This window comes from Monodelphis domestica, chromosome 4, assembly GCF_027887165.1.
Source record: "Monodelphis domestica isolate mMonDom1 chromosome 4, mMonDom1.pri, whole genome shotgun sequence".
NCBI lineage: Eukaryota > Metazoa > Chordata > Mammalia > Didelphimorphia > Didelphidae > Monodelphis > Monodelphis domestica.
In genome coordinates, this window is record NC_077230.1 from 437212228 (window position 1) to 437236675 (window position 24448).

At 40.4% G+C, this 24448-nt stretch overlaps 1 protein-coding gene across 1 annotated transcript in view; it reads left to right on the forward strand.

The window, feature by feature from the left end:
• The window catches only part of LOC130453985 (testis-specific H1 histone-like), a 29318-nt gene extending 7206 nt beyond the window's left edge, over positions 1 to 22112 (forward strand). The window contains exon 4 of the mRNA XM_056796520.1: positions 21636 to 22112. Coding sequence (XP_056652498.1) covers positions 21636 to 21733 — 98 coding nt within the window. The 3' untranslated portion in view covers positions 21734 to 22112. The remainder of the gene's footprint in view (positions 1 to 21635) is intronic.
• The last annotated feature ends 2336 nt before the right edge of the window (positions 22113 to 24448 follow it).

Sequence of the window (24448 nt, forward strand, 5' to 3'; positions counted from 1 at the left end):
TATCTAAATTGTCTTTTTCTGGCTTCCTGTAGGATTTTTTCTTTTGTTTGATAGCTTTGGAATTTGGCAATTACATTCCTGGGAGTTGTCTTTTGGGGGTTTAGTGTAGAAGGTGTTCTGTGAGCTGTGTCAGTGGCTGTATTGCCCCCTTGTTCTAGAATCTCTGGGCAATTTTCTTTGATTATATCTTGTATCACCATGTCGAGTTTGGTGTTTATTTCTGGCTTTTCTGGAAGTCCAATTATTCTTAAATTATCTCTTCTCCCTCTATTTTCCAGATCTGTCACCTTGTCGGTAAGATATTTTATGTTCTCTTCTAATTTCTTGGTATTTTGGCTTTGCTTTATTAATTCTTGCTCTTTTACACGATCGTTGTCTTCCAGCTGCCTGATTCTGGCCTTTAAAGCCTGGTTTTCCTTTTCAGTTTGGTCACACCGGTTTTGTAGATGTGTGAATTTCTTTTGCATTATCTCCCACTTTTCCTCCCAGAAGGCTTCCATCTGTTTGGTCATTTCTGATTCAAATTCTTCATGGGTTTGTGGAGAGTTTCCATTTCCTTTGGAAGGTTTGGGAGCATTTTCTTGCATATCTTCTTCTATCTCCTCTGTATTTTGTATTTTGGCTCCATAGAATGTGTCCAAAGTCTCCCTTTTCTTCTTATTTTTCTTGGGATTTTGGGGCTTCTGTGCTTCTGTGGAGTTTGCCATCTCTGAATGGGGAGGATTAGCTTTTCTTATCTCTGTCTGGTGTTCAGAGGCTTTAGTCCTGGGCAGATTGTCGGTTCTATGAGGTTTCCCTGGGTTAAATTGAGTATGCCTCACTGGAACTGGAATGGAAGGGTCGGACCAGGGGGCCACACTCTCCCCCGGCTCTCTGGGTCGGGTTGCTTTCCGGAAGTTGCCTTCAGAATAGCTGGCCGTGAGGCTGTTTTGTTGGCCCTGAGGGTTGCTGTTGTTTCAGAGGACCCTGCTCTTTGCGGGGGAAGGAGTCACGGCTTCCCGGAGCTCTGAGGGCAGTGACTTTCACTGAGACTTGGATAGCAGGGTCCAGCTGGTGAGGCTGTCTTGCCCGCCCTGAGGGTTGCTGTTGTTTCAGACGACCCAGCTCTCTGAGTGGGGCGGGGCTGCGGCTTCCCGGAGCCTTGGACTCTGCGCTCCTACCCCTTAGGTCCGAGTGATCTCGGGTTCTGGCTTTTGAGGGGGGCCATACCTTTTGATCCAGGTCCAGGTCCAGGAGGATGATTCCCAGGGTCTATGCTGTTGATCGTTTTGAATTTCGGCTCCTTAGGAGCTTATAGTTTGAGATCGGTCGGGAAGGGTTTTCCGGAGATCTGAACTTTAGCTTTCTCTAAGCCGCCATCTTGACCAGAAGTCCCCACTGCATTAGATTTAAGATAGTTTTGTGTTAAATAGTTGTAGATAAGAGAGTGGGAGCCATAAACTGTGATAGTTAAAATGTTTGGGAGCAAGGGAACTATATATATCAATTATGACCGCTGAAATATGTTTTCTACTGTGACTTGGTTTTATATAAATATAAGATGGTCGCCAGGGAATATATTCCCAATTTATGCATATGCCCAAGCCAACTGGGTTTTATAGAGAAATTTAATTTATAATACACTGATTAATCAATAGAAAAAGAGAGAAAGTAAGAAAGGAATGAATGAATAAATCAGTCAGTTGGTTTTATCACTCACCCAAGATCTCTCTAGGTAAGGCTTCTCATGCCAACCTCAGGCTCCACCTTCAAGAGAGCCTCCTTTCAAGAAATGTTTCCAGAGAATTCTCTTCCTTCAGAGCCAGCCTTCTCTCCTGGTCCTCCCACAGAGCAACCTCCTCAGTCCTCCTTCAGAGCCACCTCACTCAGAGCAAAACCTCTCCTTAGAGCAAAACCTCTCAGAGCAAAAAACTCTCCTCCGGCCCCCTCCTGTCCTCAGACCCTGCTATCTTTAAGGACACCATCTAAGTCCCCTCCCCTCAGTTCTCACATCTACCAATCACTGTCGATGTCTCCCCTGTGCCAATGGTGGCTCTAGCTTAACCCAGGACCACCCAGAGGTCTGTTTCCTTTGCACATGTCTGTTGTAGGTCATATTCTCAAATAATTAAATCTTGATCTATGCTGCAGCCCTTCCTAAATCCTGTTAGACTGAGAAGGGTGGAGATTGTAAGTTCCAAGACCTGGTTCTGTCATTCCAAGTATCTCTATTGTATCAATTCTAAAATCAATCATAACTCAAAGAACTTCCTGTTCTATGCTTAAGCATAGGTCAAAGCCCTTTCCATTGTTTAGCAAAAGGTTTCAGTCCTAAAGTAGCCTTAAGTAGGGAGGAGAAGGACCCTCCCATGCCAAGGGTTTTCACATTCCAATAGAGTTCTTACTATCAGTAGGAAATTTTTTCCAAGTATGAAATTTCCCAATGGTGAAATTTCCAACATTCATAGGTCTAAGGAATTTTAAGGTTTACAACTGCTGGCTCACGCGCACAGCGTACCCCAGGCACAAACACCCCAAAAAGTCTTCCTCCCCCACCCCTGCCAAGGCCTCCCCCGAGCAGCCTCCTGGGAGCCCAAAGAGCAAGAGCTCCACCTCACCCTTCTCCTTACTGCCCAGCAGAGCCTCCTCCTCCCCTTCCACCAAGGCCGCACTCCACTCCGGCCTCGTGAAGCCTGGCCAGCCTGGAGAGCTCTCTGCCCAATGGCTTTAGGCCTCCCCGAAGGACCGCCTCCAGGAGTGCTGGTAAGAGTTGCGCCCAGGTATCCATCCCACCCCCACGGCATTTCAGCTTCCCCCTCTTCAGTTCTCACTTGTCTCTGACACCAAATACCTCTTCCCAAATCCCCAGCTCATCAAGGCTCCTCTCTGCCTCTCTCTCCCCAGTGCACCCTAGCTCAGACCCAGGACTCATAGTCACTGAGTCCATAGTAGGAGCCAGAATTAAGGCAACAAGTGATCATGGTCCCAGGATGCCAAGTCTCCATCCTTTTGTCCCCTTGGAGACTCTGTTTTCTTATTTATTCTAAGACAGAAGAGTAACAAGGGCTGGTCAATGAGGGGTGAAGGGACTTGCCCACGGTCACCCATCTAGGAAGTGTCTGAGACCATATTGGAATCCAGGTCCTCCCAAGTCACTGTGCTACCTAACCATCCTGACAGACACCCAGGCTTTAAACCCCATTAGGACCCAGGTATCCAGGTCCCCAGGCCTTTACTCCCTTCCAGTGTCCAGAGGCTTGGCCTTCCTGAAGGACCTGGGCATCCAGACCCGCTCCCTCTCCCTGTCCTCTCCATATAGGTTCCTTGGTGTTGGGGAAATGCCTCCTCTCCCTGTCAGCTCACTGGAAGAAGAGAATCAGACACTCGTTTGGAACTGCTGAGGGGCTCGTGGCCCCTGGATTCACCTATTAAAAGGCTGTGAATGAGCACAAAGGAGAGGCCCATGCGTGTGTCTCCTCCCACTCCCACCAGTGTGTGTGTTGTGTGTGTGTGTGAGACAGAGAGAGAAAGTCACATTTCCCAGAAGCACCAGAGGCAGCTCCACTGACCTGGGTCATTTGGAGCAGCAATAAGAACAGCAGTCCAGAGTCCACAGGTTGGAACTTGTGTAGGCATGACTTAGACAGAAAAGGGGACCCGACAAGCAGATTAGGGGAGCACAGAACAGCCTGCCTCTTAGACCTAGAAAGGTCTCGTGTCTCAAATGACGAGAGAATTGGTTTGCAAACTGTAAGGACTGAATACTCTTTTGTAGCCGTCCAGGCCATATATATAATTAAGATGTAAGGATTGCGTGTGGACACATGGCCATTCCTGTGCATGGCAATGAACTCCCATCCCAGCATTGCTAAGGTTAAGGAGCGAAACTTAGATCCCTTTGTCTTATCCACCCTGGGATAAACTCCACCTTTACCTTGTTCCAATCTACCAATCAATACACTCTGTATTCCTGATTATGCATTCCGCATCTTTGCATATCAAAGACATTAAAAGCAGCAGCCCACAGGCACCTCCCTCTCTCTCTTGGATCTCAGGCCTTGCCCAACACTGTCTCTCTCTCCTCCTCTTCTCTCTCACCTGGGACCTGGCCTTTGGCCAGGCACTTTCCTTTTCCAGTGCTAATACCTAGCTCTTTCTAATTCATCCTATTTTTTATCTACACCCTATTCTCTCAGCCATAGGGTTCCTGCTTGGCAACTAGCCCAAGGAACCTAGGCTAATTTCTCAGCTAAGCTTTAGCATTCCTCTGACCTGAGTGGTGTTAATTGTGGACTCCTGGATGGTTCTTTCCTTTGAGATTTTCAGTGGTGGGAGGGGTGCTGTGGGCTCCATCAAAATCAATCCAGCATGCTTTCTGACTTAATTCGTCTCGCCCCCTCGGAATTCAAACTACTCTCCTTTCTCTCTTCTTGAGCCATTCGCGGGCGAGTGCCTCATCTTTCTACCCAGATATTATATATTTTATAAGGTTTATTGGAAAGGGTAGACAGCCATTCCTCTAAGTAACCTGACCACGTGGGCCCTAGCCTGCAAGCCTCTTCCTCCTTCCCTTCACCTGTTCCTGACTTCTTCCTTCCTCCTTCTCTTCTCAGTTCTCTCCCTCTCAAGCCCCAAAGCCTCGACTTTTCTTGGCCTACCATAGCATGTACAGGGACCGAACCTGGCACAACTGTATTATCTCAGGAATGTTTGATGGACGGGTCAAGTGACTCAGAAGGGGGAGGGAATGAACTTCCTTGACACAAAACGTACAAGAAGACAAGTCATTCCCCAAATGATAAATGGTCAAAGAAGAAGGTCAGGGATGTTTGGAAGAACTCCAAGTGATCTAGAATCATGGGGAAAACTGTTCCTCAATCACTGCTGATTAGAGAAATGCACATTAAAACAGCTCTGAGGTATCACCTCACACTTAACAGAAATGACAAACACTGGAGGGAGTAAAGGAAAAATAGGTAAACTAAGGAACAGCTGATGAAGGAGCCAACGGATCTAACCAATTTGGAGAACAGTTTGAAACCAGGCCCAAAGGGCCATCAAACAGCATATCCTTTGACCCAGTGATACCACTCCTGGGTCTGTATCCCAAAGACATCAGAGAGAATGGAAAAAGAAAACAACCCATGTGGACACAAATATTTCTAGCAGCTCTTTTTGTGGTGGCAAAGAACTGGAAACTGAAGGGGTGTCCATCAACTGGGGAATGGCTGAACAAATTGTGGTAAATGATGGTGATGGAATCCCGTTGTGGGTTTTAAAAAAAATCTTTACCTTCTGCCTTAGAATAGATACTCCATATAGCATGTTTCTTTGCTTCTGTCCTTGCATTTATAAGATAGAGCTAGTGCATTTGGTCAGCTAACTGCTTTATCTACATATGTAGATCATCTACATATTTGATTAATTTGCAATTTTAAATGTTATATTGTCTGTGTCTTGGCTCAAAATTTGCTCAAATAAACTTGGACTTTCCACATAATCCTGTGGCAGACGACTCCATGTATATTGTGAGCCCTTCCAGGTAAAAGCAAAAATATGCCTGGAGTTCTCATGTATAGGTATGGAAAAGAAAGCTGAGCACAAGTCTACTACTATAAAGTATGTAGCTATGCTAGGAATAGAGGAAATAATAGTATTTATGATGGAAACTACGGAGTGTCTCTTTAAAATGTGATTATTCACCACCCTCAGATCCTGTACGAATCTATAGAGGTGCTTGCCATCAGGCCCTCTTTTTGGTTTTTTAACTGGCAGGATGGGCGTGTTGTATTCTGATTTGCAAGGGATTATTATTCCCTGTTCTATTAATGAGTTAGTAACTGGTTTAATACCCTCAATTGCCTCCTTTGAGAGGGGATACTGAGGAATGGAAGGAGGTGGTCTAGATTTAATTTTTATCTGCACAGGAACAGCAGATTTAAGTAAGCCTACATCGGAAGAAGATGTGGCCCAAAGAGACTCCGGTATATCTTTAGGTATTTCAAAAGTGGGAGGCTCTTTTACCTCCTGGCTCTCCGAGAGAAGTACAGGGAGTAAATTTAAAGATTCCTCTGGTACTTCCAATGTTAAGGAACCATCTGGGGAGCATGTTATTGTGGCTCTAAGTTTGCATAGAAGGTCTCTCCCCAGAAAATTTAAAGGGGAATCAGGCATTAAAAGAAAGGAATGTTGTACCTCTAGGGGTCCTACAGACACCATTCTAGGGGCAAGTTTTTCAACTCTTTGGGGTATTCTGGATACTCCCACTATACTTGGTGAGTCAACAGAATAACAATTTAAATCTGGTACATTCTTCAATACAAACCTGGTAGCTCCAGTGTCTAAGAGGCAATCATAATAAGTGTTACCCACCTTTAAGGTAACATGGGGTTCATTAGTATGGGGAGGGCAGTGGATAGGGACAACGGGTAGTAGGACATCAGGGTCAGGAAAATCAAAGGTTGTATCCTCTGATTCTTGTGCCCCAGCCCCCCCCCCCGACACTTTCATTGTGTTTGGGATGTTCCTTGGGCACCCCCCTGAAGGGTACCTCGACTATTTTTTGGACCAGCTCCGTTTCTTATATTTTGTTGTTGGTTATTATCTTTTTCTTCATTTTGAGCATTGTCATCATTTTCCCAATTCCTATTTCTATAATTCTGGTTTCTAAAGTTCTTATTCCTATATTCATTATAGTTATTTCCATAATCATTATTATAATTTCTAAAGTTTCTAAAATTCTGGTTTCTATGACCATTATCATCATTTCTATAGTTATTACTTCTAAAGTGTGGGGTCCCAGATCAGCAGGGCCCACAAGGGAAGGGGTTCTCCTTTGTCGTAGGGACCCGAGGAGAGGCAGGGAAGAACATGGGTGAAGAATGACAGACACAGACAAATCGGTGTTTAAATAGGGCAGGCAAACCCCTATGATATTCTCCTTGTAAGGAAAATAAGAGAGTCAATGGAACATGAGGTAGAGGAAGAGATTAAGGCAGCGAATGCAAGCTGAGAGGGGCTAAAGCCTCGGGAGAGGAGAAGGTTTACTAGAGAGAGAGAGAGGTTCCTAGAGCAGAGTGAAGATCCAAGAGAAAATTCATGGGGCCTCCTTCTGTTTTTATTGCAGGGTGTAAGTGGGTAGCACTTGCAAGCACGTAGCAATCACGATACAAAGCAGAGACAATTCAGATTGGATGGCGAGGTGAAGGTGACACCTTTATGGGCGTGTAGATTTCAACCCGCACTTTCCACTCTGAGCCAAAATGTTCATGAGTTTGTCTTAGGCAACAGCCATGTGGCCGGGTCAAGAGACCACCACAAATATCAGAGTATCACCTCGTGTCTGAAGACACAGTAATCATACAATCATTTATACTTCATAGATGTGAATATGCTTGGAATGCTACATGCAGGACAAAGGACATCAGTATATCATTTCCATCCTCCTTGAGTATAAAGGACAACAGCCAAATAACATTAGACAAAAGGTTCCTAAACTAGATGAATTTAGAAGTTTATTGTCACCCAGTAGAGGGGAGAGCAAAAAAGAGGGTTAGGCAAACCCCACCTACCCAGCTTCTATACGGTACATATTTATAGGATTCAAACAAAGGAACAGAAATAGCTAGTTAGCTAATGGGCAGTTTCCAGATAAGACGCTGGTTGCTTGAGATAAACAGGAGAAAACTATTCCTTGTAGCAACCTTGAGATGACTGGATTTCTGGTCCGTATAACCTAGGTCCCAAGTTAAGTATTAAAAGGATTTGGTCTCTAAGCAATAGATATGGTGTGTCAGCCATACAGGACTATGTGTCCAGTAATGCCTTGGTACTTGGCATGTCCTCATGCTTTGCAGCAGTATGGGAAATTGGAGTAGGATGACTTCTTCCACTGACAGTGGATAAAGTACACCATGACAAGCAGTACCAGATATTAAGAAGTGATTGAAAGGGCAGCAAGATGGTCCAGTGGACTGAGTGCCAGTCCTGAAGTCAGAAGTACATGGATCAAATGTGGCTTCAGACAAGTCACTTAATTTTATTTGCCTAATAGAAAGAATCACAAAATGTAAAATAAATAATTTTGACTACATCAAACTAAAAAGCTTTTGTACAAACAAAACCAATGTAACTAAAATCAGAAGGGAAACAACAAATTGGGAAAAAATCTTCATAGAAACCTCTGACAAAGGTTTAATTACTCATATTTATAATGAGCTAAATCAATTGTACAAAAAATGAAGCCATTCTCCAATTGATAAATGGGCAAGGGACATGGATAGGCAGTTCTCAGATAAAGAAATCAAAACTATTAACAAGCACATGAAGAAGTGTTCTAAATCTCTTATAATCAGAGAGATGCAAATCAAAACAACTCTGAGGTATCACCTCACACCCAGCAGATTGGCTAACATAACAGCAAAGGAAAGTAATGAATGCTGGAGGGGATGTGGCAAAGTAGGGACATTAATTCATTGCTGGTGGAGCTGTGAACTGATCCAGCCATTCTGGAGGGCAATTTGGAACTATGCCCAAAGGGTGATAAAAGGCTGTCTGCCCTTTGATCCAGCCATAGCACTGCTGGGTCTGTACCCCAAAGAGATAATGGACACAAAGACTTGTACAAAAATATTCATAGCCGCGCTCTTTGTGGTGGCCAAAAACTGGAAAACGAGGGGATGCCCATCAATTGGGGAATGGCTGAACAAACTGTGGTATATGTTGGTGATGGAGTACTATTGTGCTAAAAGGAATAATAAAGTGGAGAAGTTCCATGGAGACTGGAACAACCTCCAGGAAGTGATGCAGAGCGAGAGGAGCAGAACCAGGAGAACATCGTACACAGAGACTAATACACGGTGGTATAATCGAACGTAATGGACTTCTCCATTATTGGCGTTGTAATGTCCCTGAACAATCTGCAGGGATCCAGGAGAAAAAAACACCATTCATAAGCAAAGGATAAACTATGGGAGTTGAAACACCGAGAAAAAGCAACTGCCTGAATACAGAGGTTGAGGGGACATGACAGAGGATAGACTCTAAATGAACACTCTAATGCAAATACTATCAACAAAGCAATGGGTTCAAATCAAGAAAACATGTAATGCCCAGTGGGCTTACGTGTCGGCTATGGGGGGGGAGGAAAATAAAATGATCTATGTCTTTAACGAATAATACTTGGAAATGATCAAATAAAATATATTAAAAAAATTTTTTATTTGCCTAAAGTTATTAAGACAGAAAGTACGGGTTAAAAAAAAAGCTAATTGAGATACTGGATCTTCATGTAACTAGGGCACTAGGAGATCTTTATAGCAGGAATTTATGGATAGATTTCAGAGGCTCTACAAATGTTTTTGGGGAAAGGTTTTTTTTACATCTTTATTTTCACAATTTAACATTTCCTCTCATTATATATGTAGGCAGCAAACAATCTAAGAAGACTGCCAAAAGGATCCATAATACAAAATTTAAGAAATGCTGGTCTATATGTGGAGATAGTTGAGAAGCAGTGAGGCGGCTTAAGAAGTAGCCTCCAGAGGCATGGCCTAAGTGAAGATGAGGAATGTGGTGGGGAAGGAATGGAAGCTGGATATCAGATTTGGGAAGCCCTTCATCCCACCTTCCGGCTACTATGACTCCTCCAGCATGTATTCTCTTTCACTGGATTATGAGACCTAGAGAGTGACATAGAGATAGGTCCATCAGAACCCAGAAGAAGACATGTGAAATCGGGCTTGAGATGAGAAGAATTCCACACGAAACATGCTATAAGACTTCTGGGTGCCAAGGAAGGCCAGGAGAAAACTTGTTCTCTGGGCATGGGATCAAAGGGATTGTATGAATAGAATTAATGACATTGGGAGGGTAACACAAAAGATATTTAATTCAGCCTGAGCAGAGTAAGAATTTACTAGAATGGCTACTCTGGGTCTAAATGTATATATGACTTATTATGGTAGAGTGAGAAGAGCCTCAGAAGGTGAGGGGGAGCAGTGATTCATGAGTCTTTCCACAACTGTGGAAATGGGCAGGAATCTGTGGAAGTGGCTGTGTCCATGGAGTAGTATTCTAATCCTGGACCCCAGTTCAAATGGGTCAAGGGGAAGGGAAGGAGGAGACATGAAGAGCTAAGATATTTAGATGTGTTGACTAGAATATATTGATTTCTCGAGAAAAAATTGATGGGTAATCTACCCAGATGCTTATGGACTATAATGGGCACCAGAGAAGGGACCACAGAAAAGGGAAGCACACTGATTGACTATGTGCCTATATCTACCCTAAAGCCAGTCTAGTGTCCAGTGGAAATTGGTTTAAGAATCTTGAAGTCCTGACTGGATAACCATCAATGAATGACTCTCTGTGCCTTAGTTTCTCTGTGGCTTTTCATTATGCCAGGTGGTCCAGTTGGCTACCAAGTATGGGGAAGAGAAGTAACTCAATTATGATTTTTCTGCAGTAAACAGCTCTAGCTAATTTTACTTCTGGAAGGAGGATTTCATAAAGAAAAAATCACCAAAGAAGAATAACTGAATCAATGGATAGCAGCAACAATCACATAGAAAACTGCATCTAAAAGTGAACATAATCCTCTGTTCTTTTATTCCAAAGGGTCTAAGTTAACCACATACGTCAACATGTAAACATTCCCATTTTGTTCATATTCTGATGGTACTGCACTTGAGTTTTTTTCCAAAGATCATTCTATTCCCCCCCCCAAATTTAAAGCAGTTCCCTAGTCAACAAATTTAAATATGTTGTTAGTTTGGGACTTGAAGCACTTTCATGGCCAAATGACTGCAACAATTCTTACGGTTGAACTCAGTTTTCTCCAGTCTTTACCACCATCCCCTCAGCTGCCTTTTCTCTCCTCCCCTGTAGGGCTCTTCTTCCACTGATCCGTTCCCCTTGGAGGCTTCATTTTGAGGAAGGTCCTGGGCAGCCATTCTTCATTCTTTGGATTTCACCACAGTCTGTTCACGGGCACCAGGGACCTCCCACTTTCCCTGTTCAGCTCCCTTTTACTTGGCATTTCTCTGTTAGAAAGAAGTTCCTTTAGGGCAGGAACTGTCTCTTTTTGCTGATATTTGTATCCACAGCACACAGGCAGTGCTGACACATGGTAAGGTTTAATGCTGGTTGACTTGTTAACCTGATGTACTCCAGCCTGTTTAGTGTGTAACAAGGTTAAATATTTGGGGCACTGGATGCAGTGCCAGGCTTGAAGTCAGAGTCTCATCTTCTCAAGTTCAAATACGGCCTCAGATACTCACTGGTTACATGACCCTGGGCAAGCCACTTAACCCTGTTTGTCTCAGTTTCCTCTTCTGTAAAGTGAACTGGAGAAGGAAATGGCAAAGCACTCCAAGAAAACTCCATATGGAATCATGAAGAGTCAGATACAACTGAACAATGGCTGAACAACTTAAATATTTATTTAGAGGTATGGAGGGGGAAGAGGTTATGTCTATATAGGTTCTCTGTGTCCACATGGGTCTGTCTAGGTGTAGTTCTTAAAGAAAAAAGAACCAACATTGCTAGAGACTCCACCACCACCGTCAACAAAGACGAGTTTGTTATTGCCAAGATGGGAAGGAGGTTGAGGCTAGAGGCTGGTCACTTTTCTCCTCAAAGAAAGTATAATGGACTAAAATTATGTTTATGTGTCTTCTGTCATTTTTCAATCATCTCTGACTCTTTGTGACCCCATTGGAGTTTTCTTGGCAAAGATACTGGAGTTATTTTACATTACAGATCATTTTGCAAATGAAGAAACTGAGGCAGAGCAAAGTGACTTTCCATGGGTCACATAGCTCGTAAACATCAGAGGCCAGATTTAAACTCACAAAAACGATTCTTTCTGACTCCAAACCTAGAGCTCTCTCCACTTTGCCCCCAACAGCACTTGATACACTAACGTGTATGGGTTCTCAAGGAGGACTAGCACCTCTGGTAGGAAGACTTCCTCTGGTAGGATGGGCAGAGGAGAGCAATTTGTTTTCCACAGCCAGGAATACAGCAGAAGTGGGAAGCAAGTACTGGAGAGTTCCTAGAGCTTGAGACATGGAAGACACAAAGGTCATCCAGTACATCCTCAGCCATCACCAGCTGTCCTACTTTTTTCTTGCCCTTGGACTTGGATGACTAAGAGTGAAGCTGATGATTTTGTGCAACTGCCTCCCTTAAATCCAGTTCACATGGGATATCACCCTGTCTGCTTTACTAAATGGTGTTAGTCTAGGACACAGTTTTTAGACTCAGTACCTGATCACTATCCCTTCGTGGGAAAGGGACATCTCAAGCTGTATATCTAAAGCTGAACTTCCTTCTCATCAGTTGCCCAGTTAAACAAAGAACACAAATAGTAAATAATAATTAAACTCATTTATCCAAGTGGATAGCAAACTGAAATCAGAGGAGGCATACATACAGGTTAGAGCAAACCAGAAATAAGCAAAGTGACTGAGCTCTTGCATTGGAGGACAGCTCAATCAAGAGAAAGAGAGGACAAAGAGACAAAGTCCCAGATTTCACCCAAGTGGAAATTTGCTTACATTTCATAATACCACATAGGAAACCCATTTTCTTCAACCTATTACATATATATATATATATACACATAGATATATATATACATAGATATGCATATATATAATTTTTTAAACCCTCACCTTCCCTCTTAGAATCAATACTGTGTATTGGCTCCAGGGCAGAAGAGCAGTAAGGGCTAGGCAATGGGGGTCAAGTGACTTGCCCAGGGTCACATAGCTGGGAAGTGTCTGAGGCCAGATTTGAACCTAGGACCTCCTGTCTCTAGACCTGGCTCTCAATCCACTGAGCTACCCAGCTGCCCCCACACTGTATATTTTTAAATGGTTTTACTTGAGATTTTTTGACATTTTTCAAATAAGTGGATTTTTTCTTAAACACAGAAAGAGGGAAATGATCCAAAAAGATGAATTTATGTGTGTGTATGCGAGACTATATAATTACTGGTCCCTTGACCCTTCAGTTATTGAGCAGGGGGAAACCTCGTTGGAAAGATCATAAAAAAAAATCAGATTCCCTAGGAAGCCTCTGGAAAATGTTTCCTGGAGCTGTTGAGGGGGAGAGTAAGGTGGCATCACCCTTAGCCTCCCAGAGCTCCCTGTCTCTTCCATCTGAGCAGTGCTTCCCATTCAAAGGACACTTCTTATTGTTAGTGAGCCTCTGTGGCAACTGAAAGCCTTTCAAAGGATCCCATTGAGAGCTAGAAAAGGCTTCCAAGGTCATTCTGTTACTTCCTATGAGGCCCAGGGAGGTATGTGGCTTGTCCAGTATCATACAGGGATTAAATGCCAGAAGTGGAATGTGACCTTAGATCTTCTGATTCTAGTTGTGTTATTCCTTCTGGACCACATTGCCTCCCCTTCCCCATACTCCCATGATTTCACTCTCCATCCAGAGCTCTGATGATGCCCACACTTGAGGTGGGCCATGGTGAAATGGAAGGAGTCCCTTAGAAATCAAGCTTTGTCTGAGGCCTTGATGCTAGCAAAGGACTCGTCAGTCAATTGAATACCTACTGTGTGCCAGATAAGGCAGCAAGGTCACCATAGTACATAGAGTCCTGGGCCTAAAATAAAAAAGATTCATCTTCCTCAGTTCAGCCTCCTGCTTACCAGCTGTGTGACCCTGGGCAAGTCACTGAACAACATTGTTCCAAGGATTTTCCAGATTGACTCCTTTCTCAGACTGATCCCAGAAAGTTAAAATAGAAGACAAAAATTGAATTAACTATGAGTTGATTTTGACTTCTTCCTTGAGTCTAAAGAAGACAATAAATTCTTAAGTAACTTTACAATTCCTCTGGCCAGAATTAGCTAAAAACAATTAATGCTTAAGAACCTCTTCAGCCTTTTTGACCTCTCCTATTGCCTGTTGGCCCTTCCCGGTCACCCTGGCCTCTTTAGTTTTTCCAAGCTTTTGTGAACTCTTAAAATTATATAAGCACCCCATTTTGTGTAGATCAGCAGACATTTCCAGTATTACATTGATGTATGTCTTTCCTGAGGCTATAGTCTTCCAGGATGGTGGCTTTGACTATAGAATCCTTTACCCTGATTAAAGACTTGTCATAATTACTATTGTAGTTCTTTGATTTTTTTCAGGTTTAAACGCTGGACCCTGTTTACCTCAGTTTCCTCATCTATAAAATGAGCTGGAGAAGGAAATGGCAAACCATTCAAAATCTTGGTCCAGAAAATCCCACAGGGGGTCAGGAAGAGTCAGAAATGACTGAACAACAATAATTAGGTTTCTATAGTGGCTTTTTACTCCCCACTCATTTCCCCTTCTGGATAGAGCATATATTTTTCTCCCAAAGACTTTCTCTGGTCTCCTTGTCATTCCCTCTTCATAAAACACCCTCCTCCTAGGACTAGCCCATCCAAGAAGCCTTGTTGGCCTTAGCACAGTGCCTGGCACATAATGAGGATTAGTAAATGTTTATTGGCTGATTGGCCTTCTCAGGCTGAGGTGGTATGGAAGAAAGAAATGCTAAAATGAATGCAAGGACTGAATTTTGAAAGGTTATCTCATAAAAAAAAAAGAGATAGAACACTGACTGCCAATGGGGATGGAAATGGAACATTCCAGCTAAGAAAAGGAGGGGAGCAGTTGGAGGCTGCTGTCTTTTCTCTCTTTGACATGAAGAGGGAAGGAGCGAAATCCTCACTGAACCTACTTAGTTACAAATCTACAAATCCCTTGTTGAGTAGAACAGATCCTGACTAACCATCTGTTTTACAGTGGTGGGAGAGACTTTTTCCCTTTGGTGAAGGAAACAGACTATCCTTCAAAAATCCCATCATCTTGAATCTACAAAGACATTAAGATAGTCTGGGACTTAGCCCCCAGACTTGTGCCTTAAACCCCTGAAGACATCTATAGGAGGGAGATAGTTCAGGGACTTCCTGTTTCCTCTTTCCTAATTTATACCCAACCCCTTTATCTAATAAATAGCTATTTTCAACTTATTGAGAACTCAGACATCTTAAATGTACTAGAGGGGGATCACAAATACAGTCAACTAAAGAAAGAGATTGAAAGGGATTTTCTCTTACCCTTCAGCTCTGGTCAGATTTAACTCCATCATACAGACAGCTCTGCATAGGGGGTGGGAGAATCGGTGTTCCTCTTTATCTGTTCCCTCTCTCTCAATTACCTGTCAAAACTTTGGCTCCTTTGATTCCCCGCTAGTACAGTGGGTATGGAAGAGGATGACCCCTAAAGTGTAATCTTACCCTAAACAGTCAGGAGCCTTTGAGCTTTCATTCCTTTTTGCCTCTGCTTTGCTTTCACTTGTAAGGATCCTGTGGACAGGGATGGGGTCACATCTCCTACCTCTCCAATGACTGGTAAGCTTCTCAATTCTTCTTACCTCTCCCAATGAATGAATGAATGGATGAGAAGCCATTTAGGAAACTCCAATGACTAGATCTGCCCTCCAGGTCAAAATGATCAGAGCTGCACTTTTGAAACTCTTCCTGAAATCCAAGTAATTAAGATTACTGAGTCCCAGACTACAGATGGAATTGGAGTGGGTGGTGGTATGGTTTATCATCACCCTTTCTGCCATCTCTAGCCCTTCCTCTCTTCAATTGGATTAGCAGGTTATTCTTTCATTCCCAATAACTACTGAGTTTTGGAATTCTACTTTCTCCTCCCTTATTTTTCTAGGCCTTTATTCCTCCATTGTTTCATCCATTCCTTTTCCTCTTCTACCCCCACTTCTCTTATTGATGGATAGATGAGGAGGGGCCTCATTTTTCAAATTGTGGCTCAGAGGGTTGGATTAAATGACATAATATCTCATTTATACAGGTAACGATTTTTTTTCAGTTAGTCTTTTTACTGACTCTTGTAAAGGTGAAAACCAAGAACTCGCATGACTATAACTGATTATGAATCAGGCTTGGCAAGTGCCCAGAAACCAGAAGACCGGATTTGAAAGAGGACAGTCACATTTGAAGAACCAGAGCCACCCTAGCCATTCTGAAGACAAGCAAAGATGGAATTTACTACGAATTAGGTTCACTTCTTGCCCAAGAACTGAGTTTATTTATTTTTTATTTTTTATTTTTTATTTTTGGGGGCTTTCATTGAGTTTAGTATTAACAACCTACTGCAACATTTAAATAGCCGTTTTATTGCAACTTCATTCAATTCACAGTGCTAGAGGAGTCACATAAACTACATTTTCTAAATCATTATAATTTTAACATTCTTATTACATACAATTCAAAGTCTTAACAGCAATGATTTTAAAGCACTGACAGATTGTATAGTCAGACCTTATGTGATTATTTTTCCCCAAACTGTCAAATATCAAGCGAGATGGCACTCGTGTATATATTTCCTATCTGATAAAGCAGATATTTCCAGAGAGGAACAGGCTACAGGAACTGCCAAAAATCCAAGGGGTCATTATAAAGCTGGTTTGGCCTTCAATTTGGCATGGAGGGTTAAATTTCACCAAAGATCGTTACTGGGAGGCCAAGAACTGAGTTTAAATAAGACAATAAGCCCTTAAGCACATGGAGCGATATCTCAATTACCCAAACCTTTGGGACTATGGCTAATGCATCTTTCCCAAACATCTGTAACTGTGGCTACCTCATCATTCCCAAGCTTCTACCCTGGCTTCCCAAGCTTCAATGAAGTCATGTGGTCAGATGATTGCTTCCCCCTGTCTTAAATCTACAGAGCGCCCCATTTTCTAACGATCATGGGAAATTCCCAGGAATTATATTACTAAATGTGTTTCCCAAGACCTTTCCCAGAGTTGTGGGTTCTGAGTGATGTTTTGATTAGTCTTACTTACTCTGATTAAAAACTTGCTATAGCTACTTTAGTAGTTAGGATTATTTTTCAGGTTGACACAGGGCATAGGGTTTTTAAGAGCCTTTATTTCTGTAATAAAGGTCATCTTAGTCAAGGTGAATTTCAAGTAATTTTCTCCAAATAAACATAAAAGAATCTTGGTGGAAATTTGAACTCAGGTCTTCCTTTCAACACTCAATCCATTGAACTGCCAAATCAAAACAGAAAATACCCAAATCTCCCCTACTTTTTAAAAATATGCACTTAACCCTATCATCCTTTTTTTTTAACTTCCATTTTTAATCTACTGTTTTCCTTCCAGTTACTTTTTTTTTAAACCCTTACCTTCCATCTTGGTGTATTGGCTCCAAGGCAGAAGAGTGGTAAGGGCTAGGCAATGGGGGTCAAGTGGCTTGCCCAGGGTCACACAGCTGGGAATGTCTGAGGCCAGATTTGAACCTAGGACCTCCTGTCTCTAGGCCTGGCTCTCAATCCACTGAGGTACCCAGCTGCCCCGCCATCTTTTTTTTTTTTTAAGTAGAATTTATTTATAAGTCTCTTATCCCCTCCATTCCCTCCCCGTATCATAGAAGGCATCATTCAGAAGATTTATATCTATCTACATAAATATATATATAATATATATATATACAAGATAGAGACATGATGTCTTTCATGTTTACATTTTTCATTTCATTCTCTGGAAGTTACATTCAAAATTTATTCAAGTTCTCTTCGTTCTATTCATTATTCTCATGTAGTTCTTTCCAATTTTTAAAAATATTAGCCTATTCCTCATTTCTTATAGCGCAGTAGTATTCCATCACAGTCATTCCCCAATTCCAGTTTTTTGCCACCACAGAGAACTAATATAAATATTTTAGAACATATAAGTTCTTTTCCTTTTTCCCTGATCTCCATTGGGAAACCAATCTAACAATGATATTGCTGAGTCTAAGGTACACACGGTTTCATAACTCTGGTTGTAATTCCAAATTGCCCTCCAAAATGTTTGGATCAGTCAGTTCATAGCTCTACCAACAATTTATCAGTGTCTCAATTTTTCTACATCACTCCAAAATTTGTCATTTTGCCCTTTTGTCATTTGAGCCAATCTGAAAGGTATGAGATGTCTCAGAATTTTTTTGGTTTGCATTTCTCTAATCAGTAGTGATTTAGAGCTTTATATATCTATAAATGGCTTCAATTTCTTCATCTGAAAACTGTCTGTTCATAACTTTTGCCCATTTATCAATTGAGAGATGACTCTTATTCTTGTATATTTGACAAAGTTCTTTATATATGTTCATCTTTATTTGAGAGACTGCCTATAACATTTTCCTCTCAATTTTCTGCTTTCCTTCTAGTCTTGGCAACATTTATACAAAACCTTTTCAATTTAATTTTAAAATTATCCATTTTACATTTCACAATGCTCTCCATCCCTTGTTGACTCATGAATTCCTCTCCTATTTATAAATCTGATAGGTAATGTTTCTTGTTCTTCTAATTTACTTATGTCTCCTTTTATGTCAACATCATGTATCCATTTTGATCTGATCTTAGTGAATGGTGAAAGATATTGGTCTATAATTTCTACCAAACTATTTTTCAGCTGACCCAACAATCTTTATTAAATGGTGATGTCCAATTCCCAAAACTTGGATCTATGCCTTGTCAAATATGAGTACTATAATCTTTTTACTACTATTTGTTGTATGTCTATCCTGTTTCAATGTTCTACTTTTCTATTTATTAGTTAGTACCAGATAATTACTGCTTTATAATACAATTTAAAATCTGATACTGCTGGACCTCCATTTATATTTTAGCTATTACTTTGAATTTCTTAAAAAGTGACTAAACTATTCATACATTTTAGCCTACTGATTGTATAAGACTATGATCCAAGGACTAACATAATAAAATATGATAGTATTTCCAGAGACTTAATGGAGTTTACAAATACTGTCTCATTTGTAATTGTCATATAATTCTACATTTATAAAAAATTTTCTCATTTGAAAGTAATTTTAGGATAAGAAACTTGCTACCTCCCTGAATCAGGAAAGTGAACTGTTTGGAGAAGGCACCATGGAGATGCCTGTAGAAACCTCACACTGCATCAAGAGATCCAGAATGAACTTTGGGATGTAGTGAAATTGAACTGTGGGGGGTTGAACATTTATTTTGAATGTACACTCTTATGCCAAAGGGGACTGTCCCCAACTGGCTTTTTGTCAATGTGCCTAGCAATCATTGGTTTTGTTCTCTTTCTCTTTTATTTCCTTGATCCCCAAATTATTGTAATTTCCCCTTAGAAACTGCAATAGTGTATGTACCTTTAGTTAAAAATATTTAGAGTTATAAGTTGGTTATGTGTGTTGATTTATTGGGGAAACTAACCATGTAAATCTGGGAGATTTCTACATGCTCATTTTCCATGGGAATCACAGGGGTGATTGTATAATTAATTTCTGTTCCCAAGAACTACAATTCCCAGCATCCCACTTTCATTCTCATGTGATGTGCTGATGTAGGGAGGATATAAATTGTGCGTAGCCCCACTTCTCACTCTCTTCCTGTGAAAAGGTTTGGTGGAGGTGGTATGAGGTGAGATCCAGGAGAGTTTTACTCACATGGTCTTAATTTTGTTAGATAATTAAGTTTTTTTTTACTTCTACTTCTTTTTTATTCCTTCAACTTCAAGTTATTATTAATAAACTTTGTAAAATATAATCTTGGAGTATTAGAAATCAATTTCCTAGGTTACCACTAGGTTACCACTGGGTAACATAGCTGCTTTTAAAAAACATTACAGAAATAAGTGTCTAACAGATGCCAAAATATTATAATAATATAAGGGAAAAGGATTTACAATAAAAAGTTACAAAAATCAAATCAAAATGCAAACATTTGCAAAAACAAAACAAGAAAGAAAAAATTCCAAAATACAAATACAAAATGTGAAGAATAAAAAATCCAAAAATTCAAAATGCATATGCAAAAACTTTTCCATAACAGTTGTTAAAAAATAATCTATGATGCTAAGTTAATACATAAAACAACTAATCTAAAAATATTATAACAATGTATCAAAATTTGAAAATAGAAAAATTACAAAGAACACAATGTAGCATAAGCTTTTACAAAAAACAAAATCGATCTGTCTAAAAAAAAAAACTTATACAAAATGCATTTAAAGAAATCTAAGTTGAACAATTAAAAACAAAACTTTTCCCCATGCTAAAATCCTATTTCTACTACAGAAAACAAAACTTTGTCTACATAGAACTTGAAAACTGAGTATCTTATCCTAAGAATCTAACTTTTGCAACATTTTAACTCTTCACATATCTATTTTACATATCTAGATATTTACATGAAAGTATATTATATATACACATGTGTAGATTTGTAAAAACTTTTGCACGGAGTGCAATGAAATCTACAAAATATACAGACATATTTACAAAATATACATAAACACATACAAAATATATGTAGGCATGTACATACACTCACTATAACTTATCTAAAACTATAATTATTTACATGTACATGAATATTTACATATGTGTAATGCAGATCACCACCCTTTTGTTAATTCTAAAACTACCTCTTTCTATAGCCCTATGTTTTCTAATGTTACCTAAATAGAATATCTCAAATCAGACCTTTTATTTAGGTAAGACCTTATTGAAACTAAAGTATATAGATATTCTACTGTTATAGTAAACAGATATTCTACTGTTATAGTAAACAATGCATAATGTATCCACTTATGTACATGGATAACTTTACTTTATAAAGCTCTTATAGCAGTTTGTGAATGTATCTTATATGTGCATGTTCCATGTAACCATATGTAACAATCTTCAGAATATCCTCTTCTCATGTTGCCTGTTGTCTATCTTCTTCATACTTCTTTTAGTATTATTTAATGTTGCATGACACTAAAGTGGAAATGTGTAATGTTACAATGATGCAGAATCTCACAGTTGTGTGTCCATTCATTTGTCTGCTCCTCTTCTATGTTGGATTCTTGTGCAATATCTGTTACCCTGTCAGCTTCAGGTCAGTGCTTTCTATCTGACTCTTCTTATGCTGTCTTCCTCTTCTTATATCTTCTCTTCCACTGGAATCGTCCTCTCCTCACTGACTCCTTTTTGACTGCAGACTCTTTTGACTGATGGAATCTCTCAGCTTTCTGATATATATATATATATATATATGTGTGTGTGTATATATATATGTATATGTTTGCTATCTCTTCTTCTTCTAGAACTATTTCTCCTTCTCAGTCTTCCCTATAAACTAATTTTATGTGCAAAGCAATGGAACCACGAATCTTTGCCTAACACTTGTATTGCTGAAGGTGAAATTAAAACTACAGTGTAAGGGCCATTCCAATTTTGTTGTGTAGGAGATCTTTTTTTGGAAAGTTCTTGATATATACTGAATCTCCTGGATTTATTTTGTGCAATGAGTAATCCAGAGGATCAGACAACTAAAACTCCCATGTCATGAAGTTCTTTCAACCTTTCTTGCAAAGCAACTATAAATGAACAGATTTGTGTATCCCCTCCTAACATTGAGCCAAAAGCAATTTTGCAAGTTTTGGCTTGCAACAGTGGATGACCATAGAGTAATTCATATGGTGATATATGCAAATCAGCATAAGGTCTAGTTCTTAAATAAAATATTGCTATTGGGAGAATTTCTGGCCATTTAATATGAGTCTCGGTACAAAGTTTTCTCACCATGGTTTTTATCTTTCTTTTCAGACACTCAATTTGTCCTGAACTTTGTGGATGGTAAGGAACATGAAATTTTGCTGTTATACCTAGATTTTCATAAACCTGTTTTAAAATTTCATGTGTAAAATGACTTCCCTTATCTGAGGCTATGTTGAGTAGAATTACAAACCTGGGAATCATCTCTCTTAGCAAGACTTTTAACTAAAAGGCTGATGTGTTTGTAGCAGATGGAAATGTTTCTGGCCACCTCATCAAGATATCCACCAATACGAACCAAAACTTGTATTTTCCTGCTTTTGGCATGCTGATGTAATCTATCTGCAAATTTTCAAAAGGGCTATGTATGCTAGAGGTCTCCTGCCTAAACCTTTCTTTCTAAATACATCCTGATTGGATTTTTGCAGATAGAACAGTGTGTACAGACCCTGCTTGCAAGAGTACTAATTCCTCAGGCTATCCAAGATTGTTTGACAGGGTCCACCATTGCTTGAGTATCAAAATGTCCTTTCTTATGTATTAGCTGGTTGTTTATTTAGATGGATTATAGTAATGTAAGATTTCTGGGCAAGTCTACAGATCAGTGAGGTAAGGTGGAATCAGACTCTGTCTCCCTCCTCCCTCTCCCTCCCACTTCAGTTAGTCTCTTCAGTTGGAGTCAAACTGGGATTCAGACTGAGTAAGTTGCCTGAATATCTGATAGATAACTCACTCTCTAAAGTTGTTGGAACAAGGTTTATTTTAAGGAAGGGGAAGGAAAGGAAAATTGGATAGGAAATAGGGGTTAGGACTTTCCCTGATCTTAAGTAAATCCTAAATTGAGTAATAAAACTATAGAGTCTTAGATGAGGGATGTGGCTAACAGTCTTAAGGATCTTTTGAGTAAATTCTTGATAATGTAGAGAGAAAATCAGTAACCAACAAGGAAGTGATCTTCTCAGCTCTTCTTCCTTCAAGTGCCAGGAGAAAGAGAGATTTTTCCAGCAGTTTGGGTGTTTCTTTTAACTGCCTTTTCCCAGTCACATTCTCCTCTGGAATACTCCTTGATGGACAGTTCTTCAAAATTCCATCCATTGTCTCTGTTTGCTGGTTTTTCTTCAATATTACTCTCTCACACTTATTTTTTTTAAACCCTTACCTTCCATCTTGGAGTTGACTCCAAGGCAGAAGAGTGGTAAGGGCTAGGCAATGGGGGTCAAGTGACTTTCCCAGGGTCACATAGCTGGGAAGTGTCTGAGGCCAGATTTGAACCCAGGACCTCCCGTCTCTGGGCCTAGCTCTCAATCCACTGAGCTACCCAGCTGCCCTGGGCCTAGCTCTCAATCCACTGAGCTAACCAGCTGCCCCCTACTCTCTCACACTTATGAATAGCTTGGCATATGGTTGTAAAAATCTTTGGTAAGATTGGTTTTCCAATGTCTGTAACTGTGAATCTTAAAAAACTACTGAGACTGAACTTTAGAAAGATTTGATTTAGCTATTTCCTTATTGTAACAATGAAGATACTTGATCTAAAGGAAACAGGAATGTCTTGGGAACTTTACATTACTCCACCCACACTTAGACATACTTTAGGGGAAGATAAAGTTGTAAACTCCTGATTGAACAATGAAGGTACTTAACTCATACCTTATAGTGAAGCTAGAACTTTAAGCTAAGTCTGTTTTTAGATCTAATACAAAAAGGTGTTAAGTACCTATAAAGGTTAAATTAATCACAAAAAGGTCAAGTAACTCACAAAAGATAAGCTTAACAAAAAAGTGTGAAATACCTCAGAAGATATAATCTAACCAGAGAAGGTGAGAACTAAAGAGTGATGAGAACTAAGAATGGGCAGTCCTGCGTCTACTGTGATTGATAGATGTGAAAATTTAGGGGAAGTGACATAAGAGAAAATTCTCTTTAAAAGGAGGCTAAAAAGTCAGTTCAGGAATTCGGAACTCAGTTCAGGAGATCGAGTTCGATGGAGGACTGGAGGTTCCTTGGAGACAGTCTCATGGTCAGTGATAAGACTGACTCCCTTTCCCTTAGGCACAGGGAGGCCACTTTGGCCAAGGCCTTTAACTACTGCGTGGCTCAGCCTGAGCCAGAGCAGTTTAAATTAATTCTCTCTCTCTCTCTTCTTTAATTCCTTCTCTCTATATTAATTAAAATCTCCATAATTCCCTGCTGTGTAAAGGTGAAAACCACCTTTGAAGGTTGTTATAATATTAAAACTATGGCCACCAAGGAATTTACTTATGAAATTCCTAAAATGAAACACTCAAGTCAGAATAGAATTTTGGTGGTTTAATCACAACAGAAATAAGAAAAGGAGAGGGAGAGGAGAAAGGAGGAAAGGGAACAAGGTTAACTCAACCTTCTGGCAGAGAGCCAGAGGGAATTTAGGCCCAAAGGGCCAAGCTAGAGAAGTAATCAGTCCTTGACTCACGTGACCAATCTGAAGGGAAGCTGTCTGCAGGCCTCCACCTTCCTCAAGTTCCTAGCACGAACTGGCGTCTAGCCCTGTCCACAGGAAGTGAGCGAATTCCAGAGGCTGTTCCCTACCTCACTTCCCGTGCCTCACAAGTGCCAATGGTGGCTCAAGCTTGGCTTAGGACAGCCCAGGTGGGCAGTTAGTTATTTCTGATTTGTCATTGACTAGCACATGCCCATGTAGTGTGGGTGTGCACAATTTTGGGTGCTAGACCAACCAAGATGGAGATTTTAAAATTCACAGCTGACTTGGGTATTTTATTATTTGGAAATCATCCCTGGGGACCAATTATTTAGATTTTAGGTCACAAAGCTAAAATTATCCTTACATAACCCATATGCCATTTTCCTCCCTAGCCCCAAACTTT